A 12,104-nucleotide genomic window follows, 5' to 3' on the forward strand; every position below is an offset into this window, starting at 1 on the left:
GGAGCAGGGACTCAGTTTTGGGGTGGTTGTGAACAAAGTTATGAATGTTGTAGTTTTAATGGGTTTCGTTTCGGTGCATCAGAGATATTGTTGGAGGGGCCTTTTTCATGTTTGCAGGCATATCTGTGTTGGTAGGGTTTTTTTCTTTTATTTCTTCTTGCCAGAGACCAAGGGGAGATCTTTGGAAGAGATGGAAATGCTTTTTCAGGAGAAAGACTAGACTAGAAATTATGATTCTAGAAATGAAGTTGCAAATGGTGTTGGAATGCAGTCAAAAAAAGATGGGCAGAATGTAAATTGGAGAGCAAATTTAGGTGAAGCTGAAATGTATTGTATAAGGAGTAGTTCGTATGCAGTGGATCAATCTGTCATTACTTTGTATGCAGTGGATCAATCTGTCCTTATTACTTTTATAGATTTGTTATCTCATCGTTTTTTTTTTATGAATACGAAGAAAATGACATGTGTTAAATTTGATAAAAGAAAATGCGCGAATGTATATTTTAATTATGACATGGAATAAATCAATTAAATTGTGTTATAATGTACCTATACAAAATTTGTGACTAATATACAAGTACGCAAGTTTTGTTCAATTTAATTTAACAAATATGAATTGGGCCCCTAAAATAGAAAGTTAACAAATCAAATCAATCAATAAATCTTGCCCACATGACACCTACAAACAAGGAGAACCTTGGGCAAATTCACACCGACCCCATCCTCTCATCAACCCCACCTTCCCCACATAGCTCCCTCTTTTCCCTCATCAGGCAGAGGTTTGAGGAAGGAGAGCAAGGTGTTTAATTAAGCCCTTGACTCTAAGTCTCTCTCTTTTTTTTCCCCTTTTCTTCTCTCTTTTATGTAACATACACATACACATGAGGAAGCTTTGTCCAAATATTGATAAAGAAGATGGCCTTGAGACTGTTCTTGAGGTCCCTATACCAGAAGAGATGTTCACAAGCATGGGAAGCAATGTGCAGTTGCGATTGCAAAACATGATGGCATGGATGAAGGCTCAAACCTCCGACAAATGGTCGGCGCCAGTCATCGCGGGACGGTTGAATGAGCTACGGTTCTTGCTTTACCTTGTAGGCTCTCCTCTTATCCCTCTTCAAGTTCAGTTGGGTCATTCCATCCACCGTCCAGTTAGAGATTCTTCCATTGTAAGAACCATCAATCCTTCTCAAAGTTGTTACATTTTTTCTTGTTGCACATGTGATGTGCAAGTAAAAAAGGTGGAGGACCTAAGAATATTTGACTTTTTCATTAACACGTTAACGGTCATTCGTGCCCATTGTATTACTAGTTACTAACAATGCATTTAGCCATAGCCACATCATTTAGTGCCACGAATATCAATGACTATAATGTACATTTCTTGTACTGGTTCCATTACTTTTGAAACAAATTCATTTATTTACAGAGAGATGTCACATGGATTTCATCTTTTTCAATGATGTTTAAGATACAAATACAAAATTACTACAGATTATTATAGAACATAAGACATCATGAATTTTCCCTTAAATCTCAATAATAATTGGACTCAAAATGTTACAGCAAGCTTCAACAGCCAAATACATAGTGCAACAGTACACCGCTGCAACGGGAGGCCAAGCAGCATTGAACTCGGTGAACAGCATGTGTGTGACAGGCGAGGTTAAGATCAGTGCGTCGGATTTTCAACAAGGGGACGTGAGCCTGGAGGTGAAAAGGAGCTCGGCCGAGAGCGGCGGCTTCTTGCTGTGGCAAAAGAACCCGGACTTATGGTGCTTAGAGCTTGTTGTTTCTGGCTGCAAGGTCATCTGTGGAAGCAATGGCAAGCTTTCATGGCGGCATTCCTCTAACCAACAAACACCCATCTCTCAAGGCCCCCCTAGACCCTTGCGCCGTTTTCTTCAGGTATATATATACACTTATATGATCTTCAACATTTTCTTGTTTTCTTTGAACAAAATACCAAACAAACTTTGTATCATGAATAAAACTATTTGTACCGTAACTTTGATGAACAAAAGACAGTGAGGGGGGTCAATTGACCCCTAATGATGTAGTGATGAGTCAATGTGCATGCAATTTTTATATGAAATATGAACATTTTGTAGGGTTTGGACCCAAGGGCCACGGCCAATTTATTCGCGGATGCAATGTGCATCGGCGAAAAGATCATCAACGACGACGACTGCTTCATCCTCAAGCTGGACACAAGCCCAGCAATTCGAGAGGCACAGAGCGGCCCAAACTACGAGATAATCCACCACACAATATGGGGATACTTCAGCCAGCGCTCGGGGCTCCTCGTACAATTCGAAGACTCGAGGCTGCTGAGGATGACCAACAAAGCGGACGACACAGATGTGTTCTGGGAGACGAGCGCTGAGTCTGTGATACAAGATTACAAGTACGTTGACTCCGTCAACATTGCTCACAGTGGGAGAACTAGGGTCAAGGTTTTCAGATATGGCGAGCGGTCTGCAAACCACAAGAGGGAGATGGAGGAGACGTGGAAGATCGAAGAGGTGGATTTTAATATTTGGGGTTTGACCATGGAGAGCTTTTTGCCTCCTGCTGACATAAAGAAGCAAGGGTGAGATGATAAATTTTCTTCTTCTTTTTTTGTTTTGAAATTAAAGAGATAGCTAAAAGAAAACTTGTGTAAATACTAGTGAGTGAAAAGCAATATATGTATGGCAAAATGATGAAAAGGTTTTGTAACAACAGTTTTGTTTGAGCTGCTTAATTAAATTGAATTTTCTGTTAATTTGTATACATTGTTTGCTGGGAGAGAGTAGATCATACAGCTAGCTTCTGATCGAGGAAGTTGATACCTATAGCATGTATATGATTTCTTAAAGTTGGAAAAGAAGTTGAGTATCTTGTTGTCAAGTTCGTTTTGTGTTTGTCTATTTTATCCGAAATTATATAAAGAAATCAAACTTGGATGCAACCGGGTTAACTGGCCTAATCTCACGTTAGCTCTAAGATTGTTTTTGCACATTGAAGACGTAACTTTATATAGTAACTAATAAGAACATGAGATGTTTGCAAGGAGTTTTTAGCTTAAGTGATTAAGAATAATCATTCATGCACTTAAAATCTTGTGTTTAATCCCGCTCTCTAAATATCACGTGTATAAAAAGAAAAAAAATATAAAATGCGTATAATCTTGAATTCTTATCAACTCATTTGTTCTGGCTTTGTATCATCCATGTCGGTTATTCTGGAAAGAAAAAAAAAACAGCGACAAACATACAACAACAACAACTTTTCCACTGTGCAGAAATATTTTTATATTGCTTTGCATGCATCTCTCAAGCTTGGCAAACGTCTTCGTGGTCCTCCCTGATTCGTCTCCGTAAGGTGCTGTGAGATGCAGACAGGTGTCCGAAGAAAATCGCCATATGTTCCCCGATTTGGAAAATTGTCGGTTACTCGGCCAGCCCAGAGTTTCTGCATCAGGACGATGTTACCGTCAGCCGCCACGTGTGCGATCCTGCCATCCCTTGAATGCCACGTATTCGCATTCTTGTGGTTGGCAACAGGCCACGTAACATTACGTGGTGAAGTTGCTCACGCCAAGCCTCTTCATGCTGGCTGGTGAGGGAATCAGTCAATGAGTCATGTGACCTACCAAATCAAATGTACATATATAAAAGCCTGCCTCCCTTCCTTTTGCGTGGACCTCCGTAGCCATATTTCATTTTCTCAAACACATACACAAATATCCTTAGGCTGCTTCTTCTTCTTCTCTCTGTGTCTATCTGTTTAAATGATGGAAGATTCATCAATCGTACGGATTGATAGGAAAACATCAATCGTACGGATTGATAGGAAAACATCAATAGAAAGTGAGCCAAGAACGCTGGGGTTTGATAAAATTCAGTTTGCAAGGGTATGTTTAATGAAAACTTTCTGGATCTTTGTTTTGCTGAAAAATGTTTTCTGGGTTTTTTCAAACATGCATATGTATATATATATATATATATATATATAAGCGTTGTTATCAGAAGAAATAATTGCTCATAACCAATTAGAATACGTGTAGCAACTGGACACACTCATATATTTTTTCTGGTTTTTACGTATGAGTTATAATTTGTTCTGGATTTGTAATTAAATTTGGTGATCATGGTGTTCATATATGCAGGAGGCAGCTAGGTATGTGTTGAAAACAAAGAATATAGAAGAAGCAATGCGCATTTTCACAGAGGTGGGCGTGGTTTATGGATGAAGATATATAATTAATTAGAGATACCACATTACATTACATGAGCTAATTAACTCATAAATTTTGCAGGGTTTGGTGCCAGTGGCGAGTTCGATTAACCAAAATGGTGACGAAATGATGGATTCGGTTGAGGATCTTGAGTACTCAGAAGATAATTATATAAGACCACAAGGGCCGAGGGACTGTGTCTCAGCGCCTTTTTAATTTAGCTGCCTTTGTGATCATTTGATTGCTGTGTTCTGAATGTTAAAAATATTGTACAGGATGGATCTTTTTTTTATTCGCTCCATCAGTCTCTGTATAATTTGTGTCTCATGAATTGAGGTCGGATCTTGTCTTGTCTCCTAAATCGAATTTGATTTGCTTTGTCTTGTAAATTTATCTCTTGCGCATCATTTTCATATCACGTTTCTATTTGTGGGGACGCTAGCTGCGTTATTTTCTATCAGCTTAAATTTTGAACCAGTAATTGTTTAAAATAATCTTAAAATTCTTGTATTGTGCACAATGCGGCTGCATGTGAGAGATGATGCTAACTTGATATGCATGGATTCATTCCGTGACAACTTTGATAACTTGTGTAGTTGTTGTGTTGTGTTGTGTTGTGTAGAACAAGGGGAGCTAGAAGTGTAAGATTGGGTCCGAGATAGGAAATATAAATATATTAAATACATATAAGTAAGGGTGGAATTAGGAATTTTTCAACGGGTGGATTATTTAAAGTTATTAGTTTAAAATTTAATAATTATTATTTTTTAGTACTTACAATTGCTATAGTCTTTTTAGAAATAAAAGTAAACATTAAATTGTATAAATCAAGCTAGTTCATAGTTTTATAGACTAATTTTCAATAATTTTAACATAAATTAAATAGAGTTTAACACTATAGTAGATTGAACATCTTAAGGTTTTTTATCTAGATTGACCTTAGGTTCCTTCATGCATTTATATTATACATGAAAAGTTTTTTTATGTAAAAATATTGACTAAGTATGAAAAATGAGTTTTTCAGAATAATCATTTTCTCAATATAATTTTTGGTGGCTTTTATTTTTCACACATTAAATAAGAAAACTTGATTTTATGGGATTTTAGTATGAAGTATATATTGACTTAATGAGCCATCATTTTAAGCCTAAATCGTATTTTGCACTAAAATCGATTTTTCATATGGTGGGAATTTGATTTTTTAGTATTTTTATTTAAATCCAAATGGGAGGTACTTCCTTATTTACATTGTAAACTTAAGTAAATTGAGTAATATTAAAATAAATAAAAGTAAAATAACAAAGATATTTACTTAAATGTTGAAAGTGGAAATAAGGTAATCTGTACAGCTCCACTGACTGGGCTAATATTGAAGATAAGTTAAATATATAAGTTTTATATATTGTTTTCTTAAAAAACCACACTGGGCTATAGCCCACTGTAGCCCTTAGTGTGGCTCTACCCATGCATATAAGTGTTCAAAACACATGTTAGAATTAAATTTTTTCAAAATTAGTCATGTTTAATTATTTTTAAAAAAGTCATTAATTTAAATTATAAATTGTATATATTACATTATATAATATAGGAGAAAGGTTTTTAAAAAAAAAAAATTGGAGGGCCAGGGCCACTCCTTTCCGCCACTGGTGTAGCAAGCATTTTAGAACACACTCTCAATCTCTTCTATCAAACTTCCACCTTCATCAACCATAATTACACTATTGCCCTGGCAGAATCCTTCCCTAGTGATTAAAATTCAGCTAACTCATTTCATAAAAATAAAAAATAAAATAAATTTCAGCTAACTCAAAAGGTCTCTCAATTGTATTTGGTATGGGCTTGTTTAATGAATTTGGTTTTTGATTTGGTTTTGTTTTTTTATACTCCGTTTTTCTGTTTTGGGCTGGCTATTCTTGGGCCTTCAGCACTTGACCGAAAAAGACAAAACAATGAATCCAAATGCATACACGACATTGTTTCCTCCTCCAACTTCTATAGTGTTGTGTTTGGATGAAGTAATTCTAATTTTTATAAAAATTGTAAATGACGGAATTTTCAATTACATCATTTAAAAATTCCTTCAATTACAAATTTCAGCATTTGGCTATGCTTGTGTTGTTTTTTGTTCTTCTTGTAAGTGCTAATATCAATCTTGTTACTTGTGGTCCAAGCCAAAAAAAAGAAAAGATGTTATTACTTGTGGAATTCTCCCCAGCCATACATTCGCATTCATCCTGCATTTCCTTTGAATATAATTGACAATGGTTGTGTTTTCTCTCTCAATTATTGGAGTAAAAAGCTATTATAATTCCAATATTATGGGCCTTAATTCATCATCTTTTCCAAAAAGGGATTTGCAAGTGAAGTAAGTTAGTGAGGCAACTCAAATTGTTAACCCAAATTAAAGTGGGCATCGAGGTGTATTGTGGAAGATTAAGGCTCGAGCAGCCCAATCGGTATCTAAGGGCCAAAAGGTGATACGAACATGCAGCAATCGAAACTGAACACTATTCAATTGTAGATTAATATAGAGGCAGGGTTAGTAGGGCTATCCCGTCAATTTCAATGAGATTAATGAATTGGAATGTGCGGGAGTTTGAAAACCCCTACATATTTCATGCTCTAAAACAATTCCTTAGAGCCCAAGACTCCGTTTGTGTGCAAAAACTCTAGCTAATCTCGTGATGATCATTTTGCTTGAGATGATTTCTAGTGTTCAAAACGCATTTGTTCATGTTCGGTCCATTCCTAATAATCTCTTGTTTTTGAGCCCATGCTTTCAGTCAACAAACGATGACTAAAAAAGGAGCCAAAGGTTGTTGTGATGCTTGATGTCAATATGGCATATGATTGAGTAGAATTTTCTTATTGTCTTCGTTCCCAGTTTGTGTCTTATTGTAGCCATGCTAAGTTTTCTCTAGGTAGTGTGTCTTCAGACGCTTGGCTTGAAGAGGGTCCTCCAAGGCCAATGTGTCTCTGCTAGTTGACATTGTTATTTTGGTTTTGTTTGTAGCCTTTAAGGAGCGTGTGACACTCTTTTTCCTTTGTCTCGGTTTTTTCCCACTGAGTTTTATATGGCAAGATTTTGATGAGGCCATATTTGTTCGCTCAAGCCTATATAACCTTTGACAATTAAATGAAACTGTACTATTTCAACAACAACAAAAATCCTACATTTCCTTTAATCTTATATGTGCATTTAAAGACTTAATATCTCATCTAAAAGTGCTAGCTTAATGTAATTCTTAGATTTATATATCTCACTTAAGTACCACAAATATTTCAAGTGCATTTCCAATGCGACATTCGGAATACCACAATCTCCCCGCATTTAGAGTTTGTAGTCCTTGTCAAACTTACTTGTCCAACATACGGACCTTTTTGATGCGGAATTCAACCATTTACTTGCTTATGAACCTATGTTACTTTGTAGTGCATTCGATGATACATTTTCTTTGATTTGTTTCATATATTTTGAATTATTTTAATAGAATAAATTACACATCGAATCACAAGTTGAAAAAGAAAAATAAGAATGTAGTGTTAGCTAGATTTGAATCTTCTGATTTGATTTTATCTGCCATGATCTGCTTGACTTTTGTCCTCTACATGAGTAAATTGAGTTTTTATTTTAAGGATGATGTGTCCAGTTATATCCCTTAAATTAAATTTTAATGAAGTGACATGTGGAGGATAAAAATCAAGCAGATCATAACAGAGAAAATTATAATAGAGGATTTAGATTCGTGTTAGCTTCTTCCTTACCTTCTTTATTTGATGATTGAATGGATTCTCATCAATAAATGTAAAAGAAAAATGAGGAAGGAAATTAATTGTAGTGATAGAAGCATGAGAATTTTATAAGGTTACTATTGAATGGCATTTGTCACATCACTCAATTATTTATAGACTTATGGTATGGTCTTTTTTTTCTTGCCATATGGTAAATATAATAATATAGACTTGTATTTACAAAATATAGAGTGAGAAAAAAAAAACAAACAAGGTCATTTAGATCCAATAAGATCAAACGGCCACAATCCATCAAAACCAAAATCCAATTAATTGTCAACCCTATTGAATTCAATAAAATGTGGTGGCCCGCACAGCATATTTTAAACTCCTTCACCTCTTTCCCTGAAACAGCAAATCCATCAAGGAAACACTCTTCTCTTGCTCCTTCCCTCTCATTGTGTCCTCCACTTTTCTTTTTCCATCTCCAAATCTGAGTCCACATCAGAATGTGAACACCAAGCACAAGATTCACAGACGAAATATAAAAATAGAAAAAACCCAACAACAACAGAAATTCAAACTTTTTTCTGCAATTAAAGTTAAATTAAACTGAATCTCTGTCATTAATCAGCAATGAAGGATGAGGATGGCCTTCCAACGTCGACGACGGCCAGCGCGAAGAAGGAGAGCTCGGATTCGAGTGTAGTACTCGGGAAAGGCAGGTACAAGTTTTGGGCTTTGGCTGCGATTTTGTTGCTCGCGTTTTGGTCCATGTTCACCGGCACCGTCACGCTCCGGTGGTCCGCCGGCAACCTCAATCGGCTCTCCGACGACCTAGACTCTCCTATTCGCGACGATCTCGATGTCCTTGTCAGTCCCCTTATGCATTTTTGTTGCTTGTTTTTGTTTTCTGGGTTGGTTTAGTTGGTGATCTCTGATTTGATGGGTTATTGGGAATTTTGGGTATTGTTGTGTGTAGGAAATGGAGGAGAGGGAGAAGGTGGTGAAGCACATGTGGGATGTGTACACTAACAGCCGTCGGATCAGACTGCCCAGGTTCTGGCAAGAGGCATTTGAGGCTGCCTATGAGGAGTTAACCAGTGACGTCCCTGGTGTTCGAGAAGAAGCCATAACCGAGATCGCTAAAATGTCCGTGCGCTCTGTCGATCTCGATCCGCCTCCTGTACAATCTGCAGTGAGTCCCCTTTCTTTTGTGTTTTTTGTTTGATTACTCAAGCACATTGTTTACGGCTGATTTGCTCTTTGTTAAGCAGGCTACACTGCTCATTAGCTGTAGACTGCATTGCTCTTTTAATTAGTGAAATGGGTTAGTTTAGCTTGGGGACTTCGGTACTTTGATTGGGAAGTGTATTAAGGAAATGGGTTGTTTTGTTGTCCATTAATTAACCTGTTTATGATTACCCAGGAAGCAATATAGCATCACTAGTGCAACGTTTCTTTGGTTTCATTGTTATGAAGCTTGGGTGGGGTTGGAGTTGGAATTCTCATGCAAGTTATTACTTGGGCTTGACATTATAATCCATTCAAGTAGGATGATAAGCTTATGCTACATAATCTGCTCTTTTTTTCTTGCTTTTTATATCACTAGGGTAAGAGAAGAATGCTGTTTTACCTTTAGTTTTATTATTTTCATTGATCTTGTATTGTTTAATTCCTTTGGTGATAGCTTAAATTCTGATCCCTACCCTATCCTAATATAGTTTTCTGGCAATCTATACCATCATTTGCCTCCTCATGTTAGTATTAGATATCTAAGTGGCAGTCTGGCAGATATGAAGTTTTAAGACTATGATGTAAGACAGGAAAGTAAATATGGGTTATCTTCAGACATACCTGGCGTTAGCACCTTAGCATCTAGATGATGGTCCTTTGTTTACCTGTTGTAATTACTCTAAATCACAGAACTTGATCACCTGGTTCGATTGAGATCCTGGTGAATGTCCGAATCCAATGCAAACCTGTCATTGATTAGCTTTAAATTGTATAAGGTGCAGAAACTCAGGCCATGACAAGTGACAACCTAAACTTCTGGCCAATTTGGACTTGGTATTTCAATAACCATTTTTCTTGCGGCAGTTGGGTTGCTGAGTGGGTTAAGAAGACTTAGTTGTCATGCCAGATTGTCAGGTGACCAAAAACAAAAGCTATTTGCCAATACTTGCATTTCACCCTTTTTGTAAGAATTAACCGAATTCATTTTGCACATCAAACTGAGAGGCAATGGATAGAGTTGGAAAAGGTGACAGCCTGGAAATTATATTGTTGGATCTATATCTGTACATTCCATTAGTTTCCTCTGTTGTAGTAAGTTGAGATTCAGTCACTTCAAGTTGACATCATGTTGTGTATGTTTGGATAAAATGATGTCTTCCACAAAATTTGAGTGATTATACATTCTTGCAGACTGCTTAAGTGATGGGCAAACCATCACAAAGCCAACTCATGCCCAGTGTGTCGTTCAAAGGGGAAAAAGAAAGAGATTATTGTGTTCAGTTTTCTTGTTTGGTAATTTGTTGTGCTGGGCATTCCTTTGGTGCTGCTGCTTTGTCTGTTTAGTGTTTGCACTATGTAATTCCAAAACTAAAACTACAAATTAAGGTCTTGTGCATGGGACTCTTGGAAATAATTCATGCTGAAAACCAGAGGATTTTCCTTGGGATTTTAAAGAATTTATGACAATCTTTTGACCCCCTTATCACTATGGCATTAAACAGAACAGCATCGGTTTAGTCAACTAGCCTCCTAGGGAACAAATTAGACCTGGAATGTAAAACTGATGCTTTATACTAGTTCAACACATGGTTTTCTATTATGTAATACTGAAATTTGAAGCATAGTAAGCAAGCATCACATAGTGTTTCACTGGTTGAATTTTGATTGATGTCGTCCTCTAACCCGATCATTTATCCTAAGATGAAGGCAGGTTGTAATTTCTGGTATAAACTGCAAATGTATGCTTGTGATGCCCACCGCAACGGCAGATGTTCCAGTACTTTTAGTGTCAATTAATATGTCCGTCTTTTGAAAACCACGTACAGTTGTTTGGTTGATCAGGATGATAGACTTAGTAATTGAACCATACCCTACTGATCTTGAGTCTTGGCACATCTTGATCTTGATCTTGAATCTTGAGTCTTGACTAAGAAATGATTTCCTCGTATAGCAAAGCCTTGCTATTTGGTTTCTGAATATCTGTAGATCTTTTCCTAGATGCCTAGCTTTGTGTGTAAATATGCTTATACTTTTTAACAAGTTCTGTTCTTTGTACCAGAGTGCACGGGAGTTTAGTAAGACTCTGAAGCAGGCAGAGAAAGGTAGAGAACTGGCGACCTCGACAGGGAGCGGTCGATGATGTCTAGAATGTTGAGGACCATGGTTTAAGTCTCCATTTTCCTGCAATTAAAACTGTGTGCTGGCCAGAGTTTGTGAGTGATACTGAGGTGCACAGTCATACTCGGTTCTTCTTCTTCATACGTTTTCATAGGGCAAAACTTTGTATTTGTTTAGGTTCTCCATTTTTGGATATCACAGTCTTGCCATGTGTGTGGTAAACTGAAAGAACATGTGGAGTAGATGAGTTAAAAGTGCAGGAATTTTGTTTGATATTATTTTCTATAAATTCAATTGAAAGAAATTTCTGAAGCCTCACCTTCAAGTTTCTAATTTTAGTTCTTTACAGCAAGTAAAATCCTAGTACTAAATATTTATATCACTCCATTTTCAATTAGTTCCTGTTCTTATGTTCTTTTTCCTGTCAAATAGAAAACTTGTGACTTGGACAAGTTGAGTGAATCCAAGTCAAGATAAAGTTTGATACTGGTGTGGTGTATATGAATGTCTGTTAACCCTAAGTCAGTGGATTTCTGGTATTATTTATAAATTCACAGGAGTATATTCAAACTATTAAGCGATTGTCGACAAAGCAATGTAGTTTCTACCAATTAAGGGTAATTAGAACTTGGATGTAGGACCAATTAAGAGTAATTCGAACTTGAATGTAAGGAAACGAGCTCAATGTCTTGATCAATCTAATTCACGTCTGAAGTATTTTTTTTTAATGTGTAATTTGCATCTGGTATCAAACAAGAACTTCTGTAATTCAACTCATAAATAAAACAAATTCCGT

The 12,104-nt window shown here is 36.6% G+C and overlaps 3 protein-coding genes across 3 annotated transcripts; all 3 read left to right on the forward strand.

Annotated features, from left to right (window-relative positions):
• LOC18770950 lies at positions 882-2,890 on the forward strand. Its single transcript, XM_007204310.2, has 3 exons — positions 882-1,169; positions 1,567-1,908; positions 2,112-2,890. The coding sequence occupies exons 1-3, from the start codon at positions 882-884 to the stop codon at positions 2,595-2,597; spliced, it is 1,116 nt and encodes a 371-aa protein (XP_007204372.1). The 3' UTR covers positions 2,598-2,890.
• On the forward strand, positions 3,656-4,611 carry LOC109950177. Its single transcript, XM_020568028.1, has 3 exons — positions 3,656-3,898; positions 4,154-4,216; positions 4,304-4,611. Exons 1-3 carry the CDS (start codon positions 3,776-3,778, stop codon positions 4,436-4,438), a joined length of 321 nt encoding a protein of 106 aa, XP_020423617.1. The 5' UTR covers positions 3,656-3,775; the 3' UTR covers positions 4,439-4,611.
• On the forward strand, positions 8,347-11,626 carry LOC18771387. Its single transcript, XM_007202592.2, has 3 exons — positions 8,347-8,827; positions 8,937-9,152; positions 11,250-11,626. The coding sequence occupies exons 1-3, from the start codon at positions 8,591-8,593 to the stop codon at positions 11,328-11,330; spliced, it is 534 nt and encodes a 177-aa protein (XP_007202654.1). The 5' UTR covers positions 8,347-8,590; the 3' UTR covers positions 11,331-11,626.

Source organism: Prunus persica, chromosome G7 (genome assembly GCF_000346465.2).
Source record: "Prunus persica cultivar Lovell chromosome G7, Prunus_persica_NCBIv2, whole genome shotgun sequence".
Lineage (NCBI taxonomy): Eukaryota > Viridiplantae > Streptophyta > Magnoliopsida > Rosales > Rosaceae > Prunus > Prunus persica.